General features: G+C 34.2%; 1 protein-coding gene across 1 annotated transcript in view; it reads right to left on the bottom strand.

Moving 5' to 3' along the window:
• The window catches only part of LOC101357748 (tudor domain-containing protein 3), a 140,301-nt gene that overhangs the window by 29,441 nt on the left and 85,689 nt on the right, over positions 1-25,171 (bottom strand). Inside the window, exons 10-11 of the mRNA XM_023741123.1 lie at positions 15,982-16,829; positions 10,441-10,566 (exon numbers count right to left, since the gene is read on the bottom strand). Coding sequence (XP_023596891.1) covers positions 10,441-10,566; positions 15,982-16,829 — 974 coding nt within the window. The remainder of the gene's footprint in view (positions 1-10,440; positions 10,567-15,981; positions 16,830-25,171) is intronic.

The following is a 25,171-nucleotide window of genomic DNA, read 5'->3' on the forward strand; positions in this document are numbered from 1 at the left end:
GCATTATCTTCTTGAGATATAAATCTTATAGTCATTTCTAAATTATAACTAAAATGCTTTTAATCTAACCCTTTATAATTAATTTTCTATAATAAAATTTAGACTTTCAGTGGCTAGTTTCTTGAATAGTTCCTTTATTTTTCTTAAAGGAAGTATATATTTTAATTTCCCATCTTCACTATTTATATTTTTCATAAGTTTCAAGCACATTCAATGAGATACTTTCATTTTATTTCTTGTGCTAATTTCCTAAGAATACAGGAATATGATTTAAATGGAGTTGGGCATGCTACCAACTTTTTATCATTTCTAGGTCTTTTCGTAATGAGTTCCAATACACCTCAATAATAGTCTCTAAAGGTCCTTCCATTTATGAGAACTACTATCCATAGGGCTGAGTACAGTATAAGCATTAACACTAATCATGGCATACAAAAGATCAACCAGGGATATCAGTGCTCAAAGCTTTTAGAGGCTTCTGTACTTTACAAGATGTTCTATTTAACTGGACTTTATTTGCACATCAGTCCTGTCTAGTTTGGATGATATCCAACCCAATAGTTAAAAGCCATCTGAAAACTTTAAGATGAATAAAAAGGTATACACTCCCACATAAAATAAAATAAAGGAGGAAAAGGACACAGAGGAAGAGGTGAGATAAGAAGGATGAGGGAGAGGAAGAGAAGGGGGACAAGAAAAAAAAAGTTTACCAGGTAGAATGGATAAAAAATTTAGACTAAGTACTAATACTCACAAGCTCTTGATATATCTCCCTTATCCCTTTGCTTTAAGACTTCAATTCCATACTTTGAAAATCTGATTTAAGTCTAACATTCTTTGGGCATTAGCCAAATTCAGGAATTACTGATAAAATTTCTCACTTTATGAGAAAAAAAAATTAGTGTACTTTGCTTCACTGTATTACAAGTCTTATTTATTTAAGCAGAATATAATGAGCATTAACACTTGAAAAAATCACAAGTCAATACATTTTAGAATTTGAACAAAACAGAATAGAATTAAACTGACTTTTAATATCCTTCTTTGTATAATAAACTGTGTTAATCAGATACTTGACCCTAATTCCCTAATAGCATGCTCTGGGAAAAGTGAGCATACTTTAGGCAAGTTGAAAATGCAGTAAAAGGTTGCTAAGGTTAATACGAGTTTTGAGAAATCAGTGTTGGGCTTTCCAACTTATTTTTTTGGCACTATACCATTCACTTACCATGCATAAAAAAGTTGTAATCAAGAACCATCCCAGCAATGGTTCCCAGACTGGAACTCATCCAGGCTGATGGTGAACTTATTAAGTGGCTTCTTGAAGGAAAGTAACATATCAGCTACTTTTCCTTTTAATCCCTTGGGCATATAGCTCACTCTGTTTTCCAAAGTGCCTTAAAAACTTTGGTACCAAAAAAAGCACTCAATGAATACTTGTTGAAAAAATACCATCAGGCTTGATGGCTGAGGAAGGGCTCTTCAATAATAAAGATGACCACCAGGATTCTATCAATCACTGAACAAATAATTACTGATCTCTTTCCAATGTTCTCGCTACCAAGCCAGTTCGTGTGCTAACTCAAAATTTTGATCCCATCAATCTCTAAGAGATGGTACTTACAGTATTATATTATAAATACATAGAGTTCTTTGCACTTCCACTAGCTATTACTCAACAGTAAATTGTGCCCTAGTTTATAAATTACAAATGCCTGGAAAGAAGATGTTTCTTGAAATAAGATTTTCCTCCTCCGGATCTCTCAAGCAAGCTCTGGAATTATTTCTAAGATTCTCAATTCATGTGATTTAACAAGCAGTATCAAGAAAAATAAGAACAAGAGATCAAAAGCAGTTAAGTCTATGAGCGTTTATGTTTGTTTTTCAGGAGGCTTTGAATAATAAGATTTAAACTAATTAAAACAATACTATTCAAAGGCTTCAGAGAGAACACACTAGCCTATTAGTAAAAGAGCAGCACAAATGTTGAAGCAAAGCAGAATTTTTGCCTTTTAGGAGGAATTAATTTGCTTTGACACTTAATTTTATTTAGTAATAGCCAATTCCAGTTCAATTTAAAAAAGTGGGGGGAGGCAGAGGGTTTCAAAGTTTTCTTACTAGATTATTGGGGAATAACAAATAGAAAACCCAAATAAAAAATGAAACTATGTTACTGCTGGAACATATAGACATCATATGGGTCATGAAATCAGAATTACAGAAAAGGACAGCAATGTTATGAAAGCTACCATGGAAGTCTTTACAAATGATAATTTCTGAAAACTTTTATGTATTAAGTTAAAATAAAATTGAGTTGTGTATAATTACATCTAAAGTAAATCTTTATTTTCACATAATTAAACACTACTACTAATGGTCCTGGTGGTGCAGTGATTAAGCGCTCATCTGGTAACAAACCCACCAGCTGCTCAGGGGGAGAAAGTTGCGGCAGTTTGCTGCCATAAAGATTAAAGCCTTGGAAACCCTATGGGGCAGTCCTACTCTATCCTGTAGGGCGGGTCACTATGAGTCGGAATCAACTTGCTGGCAGCAGATTTGGTTTTTTGATTTACTAATGACCTAAGTACTTAGAAGGCACATAAAAATTCAGGAATATATTTTGTTCTCTAGTCACAGTAAGGTAAAGAATGTATTTGGAAAAGTGCTTTTTATATATTTTATCTCTACTTATAATAAAAGTACCATAAGTACAATTAATACGAGGTTTGGGAAATCTAAAGCTATTTTCCAAAGATAAATCTTTATTCCATTTTACAGATGGGAAGTTTGAAAACTAGAAAGAAGCTAGTAGAGTTTATCTATCTCCTGTAGAATTTATAGGGTCACTATAAGTTGGAATCAACTTGATGGCAACAGTTTTGTTTTTTTTTGTTTTTGGTATCGAGAGATTAAAAAAAAGACTTCCATGAGCAAATAAGTTTGTGAAGCACTGTGCACTATGTATCTCTCAGCTGGAAATTTAAAATGTTACTGGCTCCAAGAAGTTGTATAATAAAACAAGAATAATTTTTTTAATCTAGTATTTTCCAAACTTATTTAACCAAACAACAGCTATTAACATGAAGCAGAACTAGAACATGTTCTCAGAATATGCTTTAAAAAACCCTGAGTTAGATGGACTAATTTTTTATACATTATATACAAAGAATTATATAGCTATATATAAAAAAGACTTAACGGCTTTTTATAATGTCTAATTAGAGCTTTTTCATTATGCTTGCTCTAAATCACATGGATTTTTTAAAAGGCAAATAAAATGTACTCACTGTTGCAGTACTTCCTTTCCCTTCTGGATGGAGCTCTCAGCCAATGACAGGCCCCTAAGGGAGTTATTTCAAGCCAAGGTGTAAAACTCTTGCCAGTAGTTCCCAAGTTTAATGGAACTGGACGCTCTATAACACCTGAGTGTTTTTCACTAGGAGACAGATCAACTTTGCTCTTTTCCTACAGGTGTGATGGTGAAACCTATTGCACATGATTCCAGAATAAATAGCATACATCCAGTAAAGTTTAGAAGAATTAGGATCAGTAGGAAGGGTAGTCCATATACATTAAGACATACCACCCAGCAGAGGTAAAAAGAAAAAGTTATTAAAAAAAAAAAGCCAAAAGGATGCAACGATGTTTAAGAAACAAAATGGAAACCAAGAAATATGACTAATAAACAAGATGATGGTAGGAATACAGAGAAACAGTATTTAAGACACAGAGATGACTACATAACAGAAAGGACAACGGACAACTCACTATGGCATGCAATCAAATATGTATCATAAGTTCTCTTTCAGCCCTTTACCGCTAAGGTTCACCATCACTGCCTAAAGAAGAGGAAAGACACCATGGAGCTCCATCTGAAAGGGAATAAAGTCTACGGTACAATGAGTAACATTATTTTTCTGATCCTTTTGTAGACGCAAATGGATGAGGCTCGGAAAATTTATCCAAAATTAAAACAGAATTGTGTATCTTTTGAGTTTGCTTGTTTGTTTTAATTCAAGAAGAATGCCTCTTTAGAACTATAAAAATCTTTGAAATATACTGACATGAATATTTAGTCAAGGCATATGACCAATGTGAGTGACATCTTTGGGAACACAAAAATAAAACAAAAATATTCCTTAGTTTCATTTATTTTACTACTACTTTATTTCCTGTGCAATAAGTATATTAGCAAATCTTTTGAATATCTTTGCAAAGGAAAGTTAAAATTTATTGCAGTCTGAAATTACAGCATCAAAAATTTCTATAAGTAAACAAAAAGACAAAATTTACAGTCAGAGGAGAATAAGCCTTGGATTTACCAAATCAAAAATGTCAAAGGAAAAAATAAATTCGCCTGACAATTCTAAGCGTCTTCAAAGATGGATCTCACTCACAATACCTCCTTAAGACTACTTTGAAGGAAAAATCAAAATTATATAATATTGAATATAAAGGTAAAGTATTATGAATCTACTTCTTAATTAACCAACTCCATATATTCAGAAGTCCATTTATTAGGCTGCCATTAACAAAGGGGACACTTGGAAGATAAAAGATTAATATTAATATTGGTATTATTCGTGTATATGAAAATAAATGCAGTAGATTTTTAAACATTTAAGCTAACCTGATACTTAAGAATATTTAAATAATTAGAGGCTTAAATTGTCTTTTAAACCATAATTAAAGTTAAAAACACATCTGAGAAGTATCATTAAAATTACTTTAAAAAGAAAAGACAGTGTGTCTCAGGTAATACTAAATACTAATAATAAATAACATGGTAATACTCTGCCATGTTATTTTGCTTTGAGACTTATTTCATTTTCAGAAAAAGCAACAGGAAATAATAATATAACCTTATACTTTTGTTGTTCAATAAAGGAAAACTCAGATTACCCAGAAACCTTTTAAAGATATTTTTATACACAGTTCATTTGAACAGATTACAATATATTAAGTTATCAGATATCAAAATTCAAACAATATTTATACAGATTCTTAAAATAGCATATCATTATCTTAGTATTAATTTAAATAGTTAAATAAAATGTTGCTATTCAATAGTATAGCTGGGTCTCAAGATATTCATACCATTCCATTTAGCTGTCAGGAGCTAAATTTGGGTTTCAAGGGGCAGATATGAACAGTATTTAAGTTAACATATTTATGTATATGTAGTGTACTAATGAACAAATCATCTCTCTCTCTGTTAGCAGCTTTCATATCTCCAGTAGAGTCCTTCTGTATAATTCACAACCCTCCTGTGTGAACTGTGAGAGACTGGATAATAGATGGAGAAGAAATAAAGCACATCGACTAGAACTAAACTCATTAAAAGAAAGCTTAAAGATATTGCATGGAATCCCAAGTTCCATGGCTCACAATTTGAAATGTTCTTAAATGGGGCTAAACCAGCCATATAGTTTCATTCTGATTTACTCTGTGTTTATATTACAAAAAAAAATTTAGCACTGCCCATATAGCTATCTTTCAACAGAAAGCTTCCCAAAATATGTATGGTGGAAGAAAAAGCATTTCATTATTTCAGTGACTTTAACCAAATTGTGTTTTTAATGTAGAAATTCAAGTACAGTAAAATATAACCAATGATTTATTTAAGAATTTATCAGCAAGAATAAAAAGCCTTCTGGATATCAAAGAGGTGCTTGCACTTTTTACTGAAGACTAATTGGCAGAACCTCATTGTTATAGAATTCTAACCTTCCTTTGAAGTAAATGGTTTCTATAATAATTGTCCTCTTTTAACATCTATTATGATCTTTTGATATCAAATACAAACTAGATATAACCTAATTTATCACTACATCATTAAAATTACTAACATGACCTTGGTTCTAAAACATTTAGAATTCTTTTTTAACCCATTAATTTACATATGACAACTCCCAAATCTTCTTCCTCATTAAACAGGATAATTTTTCTTATGTGTTTCTTTTTAATATTTTTGTTAGTGATAGAATAATGTATGGCTCTTTATGAATGCTATTTGATATGGAAAAGGTAACTTTCGAGCATGTTTTCCAGAACAACATTATAAAATAAATTTTGTGCAATGTTACTACAAAAACAAAACTTGAGATAAGTTCTTTCTCTTAATGTATGATAAAATTTTAAAAATATGTACTTAAAAAAAAAAAAAAAGAAGTCCTCATAAAAATGAAATTTACTTTTAAATACAGCAGTAAAATAGATAAGTATATTAAGAACTTTATAGATAAAATTTATAGTTAAGTAATACCTTTTTCCCCCACACTAATTTTATCTTCAAACTAAGGTGGAATAAACAAAGATCTAAAGATTATTCAAAGTAAAATTTTGGTAACAACAGAATTTTCCCCATTTCTGTTTTTTTAATGCCTCAAAAGGTAAGAAAAAAGTCCTTAATAAGATATTTAACTTCGTTTCATATAACCAAAACTATGGCTTTCTTCTACCTTTGTGCAAACGGCGGGGATTTTTTTGTGTTTTGCTCACCTAGAACAGCGCCTGGCATCTGACAGAGGTGCGATGAATAAATGAATGTTCTACAGAAAAACATGTACGATAGGATGGATCATCTCAAAGACAATAACAATCCACCTGTCACTTTCCAGAGACGCTGCCCAAGATGATGAGTATATTAAGGTCTTAGAACTAACCATTATCTATACAACCATAATTTTTCTTGCTGAAACTGCTGAACAGGTCATTTGCTGATACCAAGAAGCAGATACTATGAACTTTTTAAAAGAAAGTTTGGAAACTAGCATGGTCTAAAACACTTCCTGGGACATAAAGGTCTCAGAGGAATTGGGCCATGAACATACTTGGAAAATCAGGAAGTGCCTTTTCAGCTTTAGAAGAGCTTTCCAGAAGGAACAACACCTTAAAAACAAGAAAGGTTTATTTGAGCAGCAGCAGCAGTGTATTTTATAGTACTTCCCAAAATGCCTGTGGCATCTTTTTACTGTACCCAGTATTAAAGTTTAAAAAAAAAAAACACACACACACACAATTTATAAAGTGCCTGCAGGGAACACAAGAAGCAGGTTTTCTTTGCCTTTAATGTTTTCTCATGTAGTGGTCAGAAATATAAAATAATATCATGGTTTTCTTTCTATATTATTTGACAAACAATAAATGAGACTCTATAGTGCTTTATTTACTTTGTCAAAAGGGAAAGTCCTATCATGTTCAGAAAACCCATTCTCTGAAAAAGAGAAATAGATCATTTATTCTTGGTGTTAAAATATGAGCTGCAGACCTCACATTGCGTGTGATAATTAGGGAATTTATTACAATAAAGGCACTAAAATTAAAACACATTATCTTGTGATAAAATTTCCAAAAGAAACAAGGGAAATCTAGCTAGTGTGGAAAAAAAAGGGTGAAATACCTAATTATTTTAGTAATAAATCATTTTGGAGGAAATAAAATATTTCATCATAAGCATATATTTTAGCTATCTAAAATATCATCACTTATTGAGTATGTTCTGGAAGTAAAAAGGTGTATTCCGGATGGAAACAGAAAATAAATACTTAGCTTACAGACAGATTTAAGGCAAATAATTCCTAGACTTCATGAGAAAAACATTAACACTTAAAGATCTAACTTTTTATTTTAATTTTCCATACAACAGATTATTAATTTAGTCATTAAGTCTCTTACTAGTTCGTGCTTTGATAATTTATCCCTATACTTTAAAAGAGACAATACAGGCAATTTATTTCTATAAAGGGTTTTGGTTTATATGCAGGCTGTTTCAGTTTGTTTTTCTGCAAATGATTAAAAAAAAAAAAAAAAAATCTCCAATGAATGATTACTTCTACATTTAGGAAAACAAGAGGTTTTCCAAAATCTTGTGCCAATAACAAACATAAACCTTAATAAAAGATACAATACCATTTCACAATTAAAAATATTACTGCACATAAGTAGTGCAAGAGTTAAAAAATTAGAAAATCCACAATCCACAGTGTGAGTTAATAACTGTGCTAAGGCTTCTAACAACGTCCCTGCACCTTGTAGCCCTTTAATTTTTCCAGTATGACTGATCAATTAGTGTAACCTTCTTATTGGTACAACAAATATTTTTCTTTTGATAATTTGGTACAATGATACCTAAATATAATTAAATTAAAACTTGTTTCCCAGCGACAAAAAGAAAAAGCATTCACAGACCCCAACATCAATACTTTTAAAAGCTAAGAGAACTGTACGCTAACTGTAACTTAAGTTAACTAGCATTCTCAACACTGTATTTGTTGCGGGGACACACACACACGCCCCTATTTTTTAAAAAATGGAGATGGATAAAATACATTAAGCTGTGGTGGCCTCAACATTTCAAGAAGGAGATGTTTCTCTCAACTAAGATAATTATTCATGCAAATAAAGAAGAAAGGCTGATTTTATCCTCAGTAAAGATGCGCATGATCCAAAAATGTTTTATTAATCTATGCAGAATCAGGAAATGTCATCAATTGATTATCTATCAGTAGGAGAAAAGAAATGCCAGAATCTCCAACAGAATTACAGATCCTATCCTGCTTCTTTCTGCAAAATATTTCAAACATCTTATAAAAGATTTTTAAGTCAACTATAGAAAAAGAAAGCAGGTAAGATAATGGCACAATAAAGCACAGAGGAGTCATCATAAACAGGTAGGTAGAAAATGAAATTATTGCTGTGGTTCAGAACGGAACCACTAAATGGGCTATGATATCTAATACGTCTATTGTCCAGCTAAGTTTACACAGACCTCAAACCAAGGGTAAAGCAGTGAGGACTATTAAGGGGCAAAGAAAAGTCACTGACTGCACAAAGAAGATCATCACTTCATAGCAAACACCTCTGAATGGAAGAGCTACAGTGAGGAATAAACAAACATGCTAATCAGTTATGTCCACCCTGGAACAGAAAAAGGAAGTAGAGAAGAAATGAAGTAAAAAAACTATCATTTTTTCTTTAGGGAGAAAAAAATAAAATTAATTTCTTATTAAATCTTCTAAAAAATAAAAAACTAAATAACGTCACAATTCTATCTTAAACCTTTGACTGTAATGGCTAAAAACAATTGGGAGCACATGATGAGTAGTAAACCAGGACACAACTTCTAGAAATATAGACTCAATACATAATTACTTTCATCATCAAAACTAGATTAAAGTGTGAGTATTAATGGGAAAGAGAATGTAAATAGCCATCATATGAGAATCAGAAGGGTGAAAATATGGTCGCATCAAGTTTCTCTGAGAAAAGAAAGATATAAATTAGAAAATCATGGTATGTCAGTCTCTTAGGGAAAAAAGCAGTAAAAATTTAGAGAATCAGAATGAGGAAAAGAATATCTTAATTAAATATATGAAAAATTAGCAATATTATATGGCAAAAGATGAAATGACAGACTATCTAGAAAATGATAGTTATTCTAGAAGAAAAAGGCAAAACAGTGACCCAAAATATGGTTACTGTTACTAGGTTTTCTGTTGTCTTATTTAACTTTTTTGAGACGGCGGGGAAGCACTGAGGAGGTGACAGAAAAATGTAGAGACCAAAACAAAAAGCAGCTCATGTGAAAACAATATATGTTTCAATGATGAAGGCTACTACTTATCTGAAAGATACAATTTTCTAGCATATTTTTAGGGAAATAGGTACAAATTAGGCTTATAATGACAAGTTTATTAACAGCAACCTGCCAGTTTGAGATAGGAAAGAAACAAGAAAAACTTTATGAAACTAATTCTAATATGCCTTGTACTCCTGATTTTTGCCTAAACGTAGCTGAGAAACTATCTATATATTGTCACATATATCCTGTATAAAATGGACTCCATTAGATCAATACATTCTAAATTACATCATCAAAGATATCACACAGCTTTGACATAACATTGGCAACAAAATTAATCAAATAATTATTAAACAGATATTTATAGTTGATTTATACATATATATAAATATATGTGTAGTAAATGCAGTGTGAATTCATTTATAATTTAAAGTTTTCTTCTTAATTTTACATGTAATTTCAATAAAAAAACAATATATATGTATCCAACAGAGTTTAAATTTGACAACTGCTGGGTATAATTTAGTCAAATTTAAAGTAACAAATCGGGAAAGAACAAAATATGCATAAAAACCCATTTTACACATACAAACAAATTTTGGGCAAACATGTAACTATGGGCACCTATTTCCAAAGCGTAATACAACAAAGCATTATACAAGAAAGGTAAAGTATTCGTTTTTTACTGTAGTTTGATGTAATTATTAAATTTAAGTTTTACTTCAAGGGTAGCCAAGTTTTAAGCAAATTCAAAATATTTTTCTACTTGCATTTTTTTGTAAGTACGACTAATCTTTTAGAGCCATATACTTTCTTCAAAACAGCTTATGCCTTTGTACAGAATTTGGATCACGTACCCATGCCTCTGTTTGAACTGGCCTGATGTTGCTTAGCAGCACCTCTTCATAGTTTCCATAATCAATGAATTTAACAACTGCTGTCATGCCCGAAGAATGGAGAGCTTCAACTTCTGCTCGGTAAAACTGAGGAGACAAAAAGGAGTTCTAAATATGACAATATTGTCAACAAAGGGCAATATCTGATGAAAATGTAAATTTTCAAAGTGTTATAATGCATAATATTTAAAAAATGGAAAAACATACCCTTGGATAATCACAAAAGTGACTACAAAGAGAGAAATTCTCTCAACCATATGAATTCCCACATACAAATAGATTTCAGAACAGAACCAGAGGGTCAGTCCAAAAACCCGTTGCCATCGAGTCGATTCCGACTCATAGAGGACAGAGTAGAACTGTTCCATAGGGTTTCCAAGGAGCAGCTGGTGAATTCAAACATGCCAACCTTTTGGTTAGCAGCCACCAGGGCTCCAGAGGGTCAGTAGAGAATATTCACATTCTAATGGGTGTAAAAAGAACTAGTATTAAGTTTTATTGTTAGCCACTGAAGCCCTTTGTTGAATAGTGGTTAAGACAATTCCTACATACTAATCAGAATATATAATATGACCAAGAAGTAATTTATTTTAAAAACAGAAATACAGGACAAAAATAAATACCAAAGAAGGTTCATTGATTCAGTCCTCACGGGAGCCAAGGTGAGGTAGGGGTATTGCGGAGGGAGCAACCACATTACTTATGGCCAAGATTTATAGGATTTGAGGTACTGTACAGCCAGAAACTTTATTAGTTGAACCCAGTGGCTCTGGGAACTGGTGCATATTAACAAACTTATAAGAAACTGATTTATGTAACAGAACTATAATTTAAGAATGTATCTAATGTATCTATTAAAGTAACTGGGAGTAGGTCATCTAATTGGAGCACTCTTCCAATATACTTCCACCCATTCAAGACCCAAATTCTAGGCCTGGATGTTGCTCAGTGAACACAAAATGAAACAAAGTACAATTTGCTCTTATGAAATACTTTCTTCAAGCTAGTACAGTTAGATGTTCTACTATAACACTATTTACTCTAACAGTATTTCTTAATAACAGGTTCACCAGAATCAGAAAATGTTGAAAGCAATAAAAATTCTTATTCTTCACATCCGTCTAAAAAATGAGTTGCCTCCTCTGTACCAGGAAAGAGTCCATTTTTACTGACCGACTAGCATATTTCATACTACAAAGGTAATAAATTAATCTATGGTGTTCCCTTCCTGGGTCTGGATGTTACCAAGTTTAGAGACACCGTGCTCAACTGCTAGAGTTTTCCTTATCTTAGAGTTTTGATATACATTCACATCTCTCCCCTCCTTTATTTCTGTCCCCCACTCTTCTGCGTTCTATGAATGTTTTGGCTCTTTCTGGACCTATGCTTCAACTGTAAGCCTTCTCAAATCGTGTCAGTTTAGGTAAGTTCAACAAACACCATATCTTAGTAAAACAAACTGACTTCCTTTTAGGGACTTACAGCTTAATAAAAAAAAAGTGTAAAAAATAACTTCTATATAATGTGGAAAGTATATTAATAGAGGTGTAGTGATAACAGCACTTAGCAAAACAGTGGCTCAGGAAGAAATCCCTGTAAGGAATGACAGTGGATGAAGAGGGGTTAGCCAAGTAAAGAATTAAGAGAAGGATGTTCCAGGAAAGTTATAAATACATAAAGCATGATGATGAGTATAGAAAACAACAATCAGTTTAAAATTAATTATGGTATATAAAGTGAGAAGAAGGGTCAATCAATAGGAAATTAGGCAGGACTGGTACAAATAAGGGCCAGATGGTGGAGGCTTTGTATGCATCCTACAGTCTGTAATTATTCTACAGGTGAAAGATTTTAAGAACGGGGAATGACATGGTCTAAGACCAGGATCACAGTGGTAGCAATTTTGTGATAAATTTAAGAGGAATAAGGTTTAAGGCAAGGAGATCGATTTGGAGGTTGTTAACACTATTCCAGTTGAGAGAAGATAAGAGCTAAAGTAGTTATGGCAGTCTAGAGGTAGAAGGAGAACTGCCTATTGCTCATTTAATGGAAATAAAGCTAGAGAGAAGGCAAGGTATTATAAGGACCTTTTTAAAACACAGATTAAACTAATTAGTTAATTATCTCCAAAACATCATTACAGTGCAATTAAGAAGATTATGACCAAACCAAAAAAACCAAATCAGCTGCCGTCGAATTGATTCTGACTCATAGCGAGCCTGCACCATAGGGTTCCCAAGGCTTTACAGAAGCAGACTACCACATCTTTCTCCCGAGGAGTGGCTTGTGGGTTTGAACCGCCAACCTTTAGGTTACCACCTGAGTGCTTAACCACTGCACCACCAGGGCTCCTTTTCTTTATGACAGTTATACCAATTCCTTTTCCTAAATCTCTACCCCTAGTCTCTGGTTAGAAAACTGGAAAGTTACCTATTCTTGACAAGACATTTAAAAGCTACCTCTTAAGTTAGGTGGTTTTGGCAGATAACTAATTTCACCCCTTTTACAGGCTTAATATTTGTTTACCTTATTTCCAATGCTTAATGGTGTAATCTATTGACAGCCACTGCCCCTTCCCTCTACAGTGAAAGTATACATCTAATTAAAATCAAAGTGTCACCTTGGAAGACCATTCAATTACTGTAAGAATATTCTAATAGCTCAAAACATTTTGGGAATGTTAGGTACTATCTGTCCACATTATTTTGAATTTGGCATTTGGGTAATAACACAGTCAGAATTATGTGATATATCCCAAGCACCTGGAACTTAGCGGGTATTTAATTATGGCTTGGTGAATACTCAACTAATACTTGTTGAATGTACTTGTCTGCTAAGTTTAATATCTGAATACCTGTAGGCGTGTTTCTCTTCTCTGTGGCTTACTGGCTTCTGCTGTCTCTGTCTCTCTGTGTGTGTCTCTCTCTCTTCTCTCTTTCTGTTTGTTTTTTAACCATACCTCATAATTTTTATTGGATGTAAGATATTGTAGAATGTCTGATTTGGAAAAAACACTGAAAAGAATGGAAGAGAATGTCGATCATGGAAATACAAAAGGTGGTGAGAACCAGTTGAACGTTGGAGAATACAAATATGTGATATCATTCCAAGAAAGTAAGTGATTTTCTCCAGCACTGCTTGGTAGCCTGGATGTAGGATGAGGAAGATGAATAGTTGAATTCAAGGCTGGTATTTTATAAGATGGCAGTGACGGAAAGACAAAGGACCAAGAAGATTGAGACTATTTACAAGGAAATGCTTGAAACAACTGGCCTTGTATTCTAGTCTGACAGCTGGTTAGGAAAGTATATTAATGCCGGATTATTCAAAAATGCACACAAATATATTCTAGTATCTCATCCTAAAACAAGCTAGCAAATCCTCCTTTGACTCTCACATCTGCTTCCAGATAGCATCCACTTCTCTTGCTTCTCTTCAAAGCCAAACTTCTCAAAATAATTGTGTACATTTCCTCAGCTCCCATTCATGCTGCAATTGCAGTTTGGTTTCTGCACTCATTCCTCCCTCTGAAAATTGTTCTTGTCAAGGTCACCAACAACCTTACACTGCCCAATGCAGAAAGAAGTTTTCCAATTTTCATTTTAATCAAACTTTCTGAGAAGCATCTGGCACAAATGGCCTACTGTAAGGTAGGCACTGTTGGCTTGATAAACCACCAACATCGATTTTTCATTTTTTTGCCTCCACCATGAAGCTGAAAACACTAAATAAATGTAATCCATTACTACCCAAATCATTTTTTTCCTGCATTTTGGAAAATGAGTAGTCTGAATTGGGATGGCACTTGCTTTCCAATTCTCCCTTATAACCAGGAAGTGGCCATGTGAAATACTTGTGGCCAATGAGATTTATACAGAAGTCTGCTGGTATTTCTGGGAAGATTGTTACTTTTCTAGGGGGAGAAAAAAAAGCAAAGACACAGATAGTATTGTCTCCTCCCCTACTATCCACCTTCAATAAAAACTTGACAGTTAGACCATTACTATTCAACAGCATATAAAAACCTTAAAGCCTATGCCATCTAGCTGCACCACTCTATGCCCCTCCTTGTTGTTACCATCAGCAAACACCATGCTTATGCCTCATCATTCATGTTGGGGCCTGGATCCCAATTCCAAGTCCTGTAACATCTTTATAAATTCATATTACATTTAATTCAATTATTTAATTCTGTAGCCTCTCAATTCCTTGAAATCTTTGCCATTGCTACCTCCACCACTCTCTTTAGCCACACACTCTCCTGAGCATATCCTGGATCTTATCACCTGGAATTACTGTACCTATTAAACATTGATTTCAGTATTTTTCTCTTTGACTTCATCATCACATCCACCCAGGCCGCTCACACTTTAACTCCTTTACATCGGATTTTATTACCTTGCTGATATCTTTAGTCCCCTTGCCACTATACTTTTCCCTATATAAATGGACCCTCTTGCATTAACTGTTAAACAGTCAGCAAATAATTATGAAAACCCTACACTGTGAGAGGAGCAGGGCTACAAAGGAAAACCAGGCAGACCTAGTACTGCCCTCAAGGGATTTAAAACTATAGTAGGGAAGACAGATATCAATCCAGGAATGAAAAACAAAAATATTTACAAACTGTGGTAACTTCTAAAAAATGAACAAGCCACTGACTGAGAAAGAGAACAACGTAGGAGAGATGAGGGGGCAGGTCAAAGGCTTCTTCTAGGAGGTGATGTCTGAGCCAAGCCCTCAAGGATGGAAAGGGTAGTTCGCAGAAGAGCATGTTGGGCAGAAGAGAAAACGCTCACAAAGACCTCCCTCTCTGAGGGTCTCTTGGCCCTCCTCTCCCTCCCGTTCTTACTGCCTTGATCTCTCTCAGCCAGGCTCTTTTTTTTATGTGATCCATCTTATTCTCCTTGCCCACACCTTCTGTCTTCCCCTTTTCTTTTTCGCTCTTTTCCTTTCAACTAGAATATAACGTGCAACTAAAGAATGTTTACATTATTGGTTTTATTAGCTTACTTAAATAAATACTTTCTGCTCTTATTTTTTTTAAAGTAGGCCAAATATATGTATTTTTAAAAATAAATTTAAAAGGAAAACAATTGTTGAATTTAATTCTGTGCCACTCAACTGATTTTCTTCCTTAAGAATCAGTTTAACTTTACTAGAAAAGCAAAAACGTTAATGGTTCAGTTGATGATAAATGAAATAAAGTTCAACTTCACTTAAGCACTTCTACAGTACTTTTTAATATATAAACTAAAGGCAAATCTAACCTAACCAAATCGTATGGGACAGGTATTTCCCTAAACATCTATCAAAAAATATTATGTATTGTGGTTTATTTTCCCTCTTCAATACATTATATATCTATTTATCTGTTCAGAGGCTTTAAACAGGTATAATTCAAACAAAATTCATAGCACCAGTGTGTTGGCCTTCTGTGAGGTTCCACTAGAATGCTGTATTTATTAATATTAGCACACAATATCTTTACAGCAACCATACCTTGTTGTCTTCCCAATAAAGTGCAAAACATTCATCTCCAGGTTTCCACATTTTTGCATACTCCATAGGAATAGATGATTCTATGATTTTTTCAGGTTTAATTGGCCCAGATCTTCTTTTGGGCCCACTATTATAAAATATTTTATCATCATAGGGAGTAGCTGCGATGGGTCCTGCTGGCTTAATAGGTCCTACTCGCCTCCCCTTCAGTGGCATTTCTGTCTCTCCATTTGGAACACCAATGAAGCTATTAGTGCTGACAGGATTCTGGTAATCAGTATTTACATTAAAATGTTTTTCAGTTTTTACACCACTAAAAGCTTCATTACTCATTGTTCGTGGTTTTCTGTCATAAAAATGATCAAGATTTGCTGGTTGGTTTTCTCTTTTCCCACGTTTTTGATTATTATAATCTATGGATTCTTGAGGAAGTGGATTTTCTTTTGCCTCTGCATAGGATGGACCTTTTCCTGGTCTGCTTTGCATAGAGTTATCTCTTTTTTTAAAAGCACCATCATTGTGCTGAGAACTTGAAGGATATGAAGTATCTTTAGTTCTGTCATATCTAGAATATGGTCTATCACACTTGATTCTCTCTTCAGCCCATACTTCAGATACTGAAGAAGTTGGTTTTTCAGAACCTCTGTTTCTAGGTAATCCACAGCCTTCAAAAACGGACTTTGAATTTTGGGTGTCTCTTTGAAAACGAGGAGGCTTTTCATTTCTTAGCTGCCTGGTATCATTTCGAGGAAGATGTCTTGGTTGGTTATTATCTCTTACTCCATTTTGCTCCATATTCGAAAATCTATGTTGTCCCTGATGAAGTTGCTGCAGCTGCGATTTAGGTTCTGAAAGGCAAAAGTATATTGCATGCATATTACAATAAAGGCTCAGTATTAACATTAATTTAAAAAGCCTAAAAATTATTATATTAATGCAAAATTATTGAACTGCTATAATAACATTGTCCTCTTCCAACCCCATTATCTTAATCCCTCTCTGCTTCCTAAGAGTACAACACTTTCAATGTAGACTTTTCCTGGTTAGCCACCTTAAAAAAGTAATGCAATGATACAGATCATAAAAACGGGTGGATAATTCAAAAGCAATTTGTTCTTGTCTTTGAATATCTGTATTCTTAGAATATAGCTATGTGTGCTATTTTGGCAATTCATTTCCCAAAACGTTAGTGAGACAGAATTGTAAATTGCTAACTCAGAAGTTGCTATTAAACAGCGCAAGCATAACCCATGCTCAATTCCTTTCTGAATCCCATTACAATACAGAAATGTATAACTGTCATTATCAGTCAAGCTCTAGCCTTAGCAGTAATGTTCTTTCCCAAATCCTTCTGGATACCTGTTTGAATTACAAATAGATATCCTACTACGGAAAAGAGCTGATAATTATCTTAATCTCAGTAATTAAGTAAGAGCAGGTACTACTGGGAAATATTAAAAAAAAAAAAAAAAAAGAAGGTTTGAAAAACACTACTAGGCGTAACAATGCAGACACTGTCAAACTTAAAACCAAAAGCAGTAACATGGTAAATATATTGATAGATATTTTTATGAGCTGGAATAGACTTGATGGCAACGGGTATGGGTATTTCACATGGGGATTCTTTATTCTATTTTAATTTTTACTACATCATTTAGACTTTCTAGTTTCATTGTTTCCCACAGCATGTCTACAACATTATTACCAAATACACTGATTGGTCTTTGGTGTACCTGTCTTCTTTCTCGTTATACACCATAATCAACATGCAGTCAGGAACTATTCTTATATTTCCCCAATGTCACAAGACATGAGATTATTTCCTGCACGGCAAAATTATCCTCTTTGACCTCTAAGTACTAAATGCCAAAAGCACTCTCCTTTAGCTCCCCCAGTCACTGGGACCACCAAAATGGTCCCCATACATTTCCAAACACCCACTGGAGGCAAAATGGTACCAGCTGAAATCCTTAGAACAACAGGGATAAAAAGAAGACCCTTAAAGCTTCCAGAGTATCAAAATAGGTCACACACTAAAAATCAAAAAGCAAAATGGCAATAAACTTCTCGACAGAACCACTAGAAGCTAGAAGCCAATCTAATAGGCTTAAGATGCCTTTAAAATTGAGAGAAAAATGTTTTCTAGTAGAGTTCTACATCCAGAGAAACTATTCATTAATTGTGATAATAGATTGTTTGAATATACAAAATCTCAAACACTAACCAAGACTGTTTAAAGAACATTTTTAAAAATCACTTTTCTCCAGAAAGATTTGCTTCAGAAACATAATACACATATAACTTTTGAACAACTATATTCAATATTAAATGTTTTTTAGACAGGAGAAAAATGGTCATCTTTACTTTCTACTGGCATTGTTTATTGTCCAGAAGTAAAGGTTTTCAGGAAAGCAAGAATAGTAGAAAATATAAATAGTACATAAATGAACATTTTTTTTAGCAGAAATAATGTTTTAGCATTTGTTCCAGAAATTATTAAAGAATAAAAGCAGCAGTTTCCCATTCCCGAATATCTACTATATATTAGGTACCACACATTAGCACTTTATATGCATTATTAATAGTTCCCAAGTAGTAGTCTTATGATACAGATGTTACGAGGTTTATTCAACACAGAGAGGTAAAGTCCCTTGTATAGTAAATTGAGGAAATTTTTCTGCTTCCAAAATTTATCAAACACATAGATATTTTATTTACTGCCAACTAAGTTTGAATAGATATTTAAGAAGTAAGCTTTTCAGATCTGCTGTGTTTAGGGATCAATTCTTCTTAAATTATTCCCCTTAAGGCCCCTTACATCTATGATGGCAGGAGGCAAAAATAAATTAGATAGTGAAAGTAACTCATATGCTGGACTAGAGATAGAGGCTGGATAACCATATGTAGAGAATGAAGTCTTCAACTGGGTTTGCTGGTGTGGGCAATTTGATTTCACTTGTTTCAAAGAAAAAAAGGGAAGATTTCCTGACATACATCTTAGATTTCTGTGGGACTATAACGAAGAGCTGTATTAATAAAAATATCAAGTTTGTTACTTTGGTCCCACACCCAATCTACCTATAGAATTTATGGACTTTTCTATCAATTTGCCATTGTTCTTACCAACTTTAACAGCTCATTTACATACACTCTCACCAACCAGCTCTGTTGTATCAAAAGTACTACCCTAGAAAACAGAACAAGGGATTCTAGTATGAATTATTATTTTTAACAAAGAAACAAGCAGGCTTAGGGAAATGCCTGATAGTTAGGAGGAATGATATTTCATTCCTCCACTTAAATATCATTCCACTTAACTCTTATTGTTTTCAATTATTTAATGGCTAATGTACATTAGATTACAGGAATAATAAAGACACTTCATTTCCTTTATTATGCTGAGACAATGTAGTGAATCTTCTTTAAAAAATAAGAAGAAATGAAATAAACTCACTGAGGTAGAAGATAAAATTGTGCTTTTTTAAAAAAAGAGTTTTTACATACATCTATTTTATTCCAAAAAGAAATAACAGTACGCCAAAAAAGGTAGGACCTTAAATTCCCCACATTCAAATGTATCATCATTCTCAGGTCCCCTTAAACTCAATACCTTTTATTTCAGGGTAGTTAAGTAATGAAGTTAGATATAAAGTAAATATTTTGAAACTGAGCTTACCTATGAAATAACTAACAGAGTATACGCAATCACTAAATTATGGAAAAGACCATTTTAAATAAATTAAAGAATATCCCCCTTGTCAAATGGAAACACAGCTCCTCAGCTCTCCAGTCAGAATCTAGCTGCTCTCCACCACCTTTCTTGAGAAGGCATGATTTCAAAACACATACAATACTAATTAGCACTGCAGAAAACAAAACAAAAAACCAAACCAGCTGCTCTCGAGTCTATGCTGACTCATGATGACCCCATGTGCCCCATGGGTTGAAGAGCACAACTGCATTCCATAGGGTTTTCAAAGCTGTGGCATTTCAGTAGCAGATCTCCAAGCTTTTGGTCCAAGGCACTCCCGGGTGGGTTCAACAAACCAACCTTAATCAGCATCACAGGCCATGTCTGAATTCACTCTAATAATAAATAAACCAAGATATTTTTCTGTCTAGGTAGCAGAATAAGATGAATCCTTGGATTTTTTTTTTTTTTAATGCTCCAAGGTGAAGAGATACCAAAAAAAAAAAAAAGGAAAATGAAAGATTAGCAAAAGTTATAGAAAAGTTAGAGTACCAAATGGATGTACCACAAAATTGACAAAGCTTTGAAAATACCTAAAAGATCAAAGTGATAAAAGCTCAAAGAGAAAACTAATCAAAGAGTACTGCAAGAGTTTAGTCTGACTTGAGATAAAATGTTCCTAGTATACCAGGTCACGAGTTTCAAAATGTATGATGTTTACAAGATAATTGATTATAATGTTTTAATCCCCATGATTTGAAATGCAAGAAACGTTAAGAATGAATTTATTGTCACAAATCATTTGAGCCTGTATATTAGGATGTGCTGAATTAATCAGACATCTTAAAATATTAATACTTCTTTGCAGAGTATTCATTCTCAAACAGCAGCTGTACATGAATTTTATACTAGGGAAATATGTACATTTTGTTTCCCAAGACTATTCATTATATTCTGGGACACCTACCCGAAGAGGGAGACGCTTAATAGTTATTAAAATTTTACTATTTGCCAAACTCTACATTAAAGGTCTTTTGCCTACATTATTTCATGTAATTCTCACAACTACCCTGAAGGGCAATATCATTATCCTTATTTTACAAGTGAAGAAACAAAAGTAAAGTGCCTTTACTAAAGTTTGCAGCTAGAAAATGCTGAAGCTAGGATTTAAATTCAACTTTAACTGAAACCAAAGCCCACGACTTTTCCAGGATGCCAAGCTGCCTGCCCAAAGAAACAAAACAGAATGTAACCAAAAACATGTTGGCTACAATTTTATCACCTGCATCTGCTCATTCTGGTAAAATGCAGAAATCACAAAGTCTCTTTCATATCTCTGAGAGGATGAAAAATAAATTTCGATATCAAGTACTGCCAGGCTCTGGTCTAAAATTAATAGTCTCTTTCCATTAATGCAGGGGAAAAACAAAAAACAAAAAAACCCTATTAACAGCTGAACTGGTATTTAGAAGCCCACAAGCTGGCAAATAGCATAGTGCGTAGGGTGCAACCTCTGCAGCCGCACTGCGTAGGTTTACATCTCACTCCGCCACTTACTAAGTCTGCAACCTTAGGCAAGATACTCAACTTTTCTGAGCCTCATTTGTAGAGTAATAGCTCCTACCTCATAGGATTAACTGAGAATATATATAAAGCACTTAGAATAGTACCTGGCTTTAGTGAGTATTCAGTAAAGTGGTTAATTGCTTGGCTGCTAACCAAAAGGTCAGCAGTTTGAATCCACCAGCCACTCCTTAGAAACTGTATAGGGCAGTTCTTCTCTGTCCTAGAGGGCTGCTATGAGTCGAAATCCACTCTATGGTAAAAGGTTTGGTTTTTTTAGTTTTAAATGTTAGCTGACATTTTTATTATTACGACTACTATTATTAGCATTACAATCATGCAAACAATCAAACGTAATTAATTACATCAGAAAAAAACAATACTTGAATGATGTTATGGATTGAATTGTGTCCCCCCAAAATGTGCCAACTGGGCTAGGCCATGATTCCCAGTACTGAGTAGTTGTCCTCCACTTTCTGATCTGATAATCCTATGTATTATACATCCTAACTAACCCCTAAGATGTTAACGAGGCAGGACTCAATCTACAGATCGGGCTGTATCTTGAGTAAATCGCTTTTGAGATATACGAGAGAAGCAAGGAGAGGGACCTCATTATCACCAAGCAAGAACAGCCAGGAGTAGGGCACATCCTTTAGACCCAGGGTCCCTGCACTGAGAAGCTCCTAGGCCCAGGAGAAGGCCGATGACAAGGACCTTTCCCCAGAGCCAGAAGAGAGAGAAAGCTTTCCCCTGGAGCTGGTGCCCTGAATTCGGACTTCAAGCCTCGTAAACTATGAGAGAATAAATTTCTGTTTGTTAGAGGCATTCACTTGCGGTATTTCTGTTATAGCAGCACTAGGTAACTAAGACAGATGATAAGGTGTTTCCCTACTTACACATCCCCACCACCACCAATCCTTGTCTTCAGGATCCTTATTTTTAGGATTTTTTTCTCCCTTGTTGAAAGCAAGGCAGGAAGAATGTGTTAATAAAAACCCCTTTACCATCAAACTATAAATAAAATTTATATATCATTAAGATACATAATAAACATGCTCTAGATAATAAAATTTCTTCTATGTGCCATTTAAAATTTTTCTATATTAAAAAATATTAGAAATATTTTAAAAGTAGAAATTACCCATAATCCTATCATTAAAAATGTATAGAATAAAAGTTCCATCTCTGCCTATCCAATCCCTCCCCCAGAGGCAGTCACTATTAACAGTTTCAGGTTATTCTTTGTTTTTATATGATATACAAATACACCTATACACATTTCATTTAGTTTTATCACAAAAGAAGAGAAATGGAATCATGCTACATCTCAAGGGCTGCAATATGCTTTTTAAATCAACACTGTATTACAGGGTTACTATGAGTCAGAATGGACTTGATGGCACATAACAACTACAGCATATCATTTAATATTGTATGCTTCTTTTAATTAAACAAGACTACTTTAAATATTATTACAGAGTAACCAAGTGAAGGGTAGGGTCTGAGTCTTACTCAGCATTGTTTTCTCTAGTACTTAGTAACTATATAAGGTCCCTGGGTGGTGCAGACACTAGATTATTAACAAAAAAGTTTGGCAGTTCGAACCCACCCAGTGGTGCTGTGGAAGAAATGCCTGGTAATCCGCTTCAGTAAAAATTACAGCCAGGAAAACCCTATGGAGTAGTTCTACTCTAACATATTAGGTCACCATGAGTCAGAATCGACTTAACAGCAACGGGTTTCGTTTTATTATGACTGAATTAGGCAAACAGATGGCACTCAGTAAATACGCGCTGAAAGAAAGATAAAATTACAAAAACTACTGAGAATGGAACAAGTCCCCAAGTTTATAAATACTACCTGTTTACCACTGTCCTCTGGGCTTAGCTAAAGGTACAACAGTGAAATAGAAAATGTACTTTTCCATCTTGCCTTCTGTACAGGTTTGCATCAAAGTGCACTAGTGTAGATTTAGACTGAGCTTAAATAATCACAAAAAAAGACCACATAACATACAAAAAGGAAGCTTATAAAAAGCCATCTCTGATTTTCCCTACACTAGGCTGAAAATCAAATAAATTAGTTCTCCCACTTCACAGTAATGTGACTTTGGCAAAGTCACAAAGAGTCCCAGTTTCCTTATCTGTAAAGTGTGGATAATGATACTTATCACAGGATTATAGTGAAGATTCAATTTGAAAATATATATAAAACCGCTTTCTCATGGGTCAATACAGGATCTTTGGAATTAGACTGACTTGGAATTAAATCTCAGCCCCTACCACTGAGCAGCTGTGTGACTTTGCCAAACAGAATGATGCTATTTACCATTTTTGTTCATTCAGTTATTCGTTATAGTTACTGAGTATCGACTACAGACCAGTATAAGCGCTGTTCCAGTCACTACATATGAAACAGTGGATAAAACGTATAACCTTTCTATCCTGTGGCACTTTAGTTATAATGGGAAAAGACAGACAACACATAAGTAAACACTGCAAGTTGTGATAAAGCCTCTGAAAGAAGCAGTCTGTTAGAATAAAGCTGGGAGGAGTAGGGTACCCTGATTTAGGGGAAAAACTTCCGTGAGGAAGCAGTGCTTGAGTGACGTCCTAAAGAATCAGAAGAAACTGGGAATGCAATGCCAGTAGGGAAGATATTCCAAGCAGGAGGAACCACACACACAAAGGCCCTAGGCTAGAAATCTGCTTCATGAGACATGTTCTTGAACAATCCCTTGAAGGAGAATTCTAAGTAAAAACATTTTGTTGTCAGTTGCTGTCGAGTCAATTCCAACTCATGGCGACCCCATGTGTGCAGAACAGAGCTGCTCAATAGGGTTTTCAAGTCTGTAACCTTTTGGAAGCAGATCACCAAATCTTTCTTCCACAGCACCTCTGGGTGGGTTCAAACCGTCAACCTTTCCACTACTAGTTGAGCAATTAACCATTTGCACCAATCAGGGAGCCAAATAAAAAAATAATCACCATTAATTATTAATTTGAAAGAAAAAATGTTATGTATTCCTATACCCCAAAATTGATGTCTATTAAATAAAAACACTAAAATCCAGGGAAAAAATGGACATAGAATTAATGCTAGTTATAAATTGACAAGGGTTTTTTATATTTTAGTAATTACTCAAAGATATATAGTTGTTTTCCTGTTCTCATTAAATCTTTCTTAGCTATGACACACCTTATACTTAAGACTAAGCTCACAAATAAACATATTTATGATACTCAATGTTCATAAAATTAATCTTTAATGCCCCAAGCCTTCTTAAAAAAAAAAAAAAGTAGAGAGAAAAGTCAATTAAAAAAAAAGAGGGGAATAAAACACATGATCATCACTGCTATTAGTGAACAAATCACAAGAACTCTGAGAAACACTTAGTGCCACACACACCAACAATACAACTGCAAAGATGCCCCTCTCCGGCCATGCTCACAAGGCATGAAAAATCCAAGCAGTTCTTACAAATTAAAAAAAAAAGACAAAAACTTTTGGAGCTAAAGTTGGCGAAGTAAGTAAAATTCCTCGTATAGTAAAAAATAAATAAATAAATAAAAATAACGATATCTTAGGGTACAATTATATTATCATTCCCATTTTACAGACAATGAAGTTGAAGGCCCAAAGTCACACAACTAGCACAACGTTGAGCCGGGATTAACCAAACAGTCAAGCTCCCAGCTATTAGCCATCCTGTGCCTCCTCAACCAACAAAGCTGCCATTAATGCTAAAACAAAAACAAACCCACTGCCTATGAGTCAGTTCTAACTCCTAGAGGCTCTACAGGACAGAGTAGAACTGCCCCATAGGGTTTCCAAGCAGCGGCTGGGGGATTCAAACTGTCAGCCTTTTGGTTAGCAGCCAAGCTCTTTAACCACTGTACTACCAGGGCTCCACCATTAACAGCACCATCATTA

The sequence above is a fragment of the Trichechus manatus genome, unplaced genomic scaffold (assembly GCF_000243295.1).
Source record: "Trichechus manatus latirostris isolate Lorelei unplaced genomic scaffold, TriManLat1.0 scaffold00173, whole genome shotgun sequence".
Taxonomy (NCBI): domain Eukaryota; kingdom Metazoa; phylum Chordata; class Mammalia; order Sirenia; family Trichechidae; genus Trichechus; species Trichechus manatus.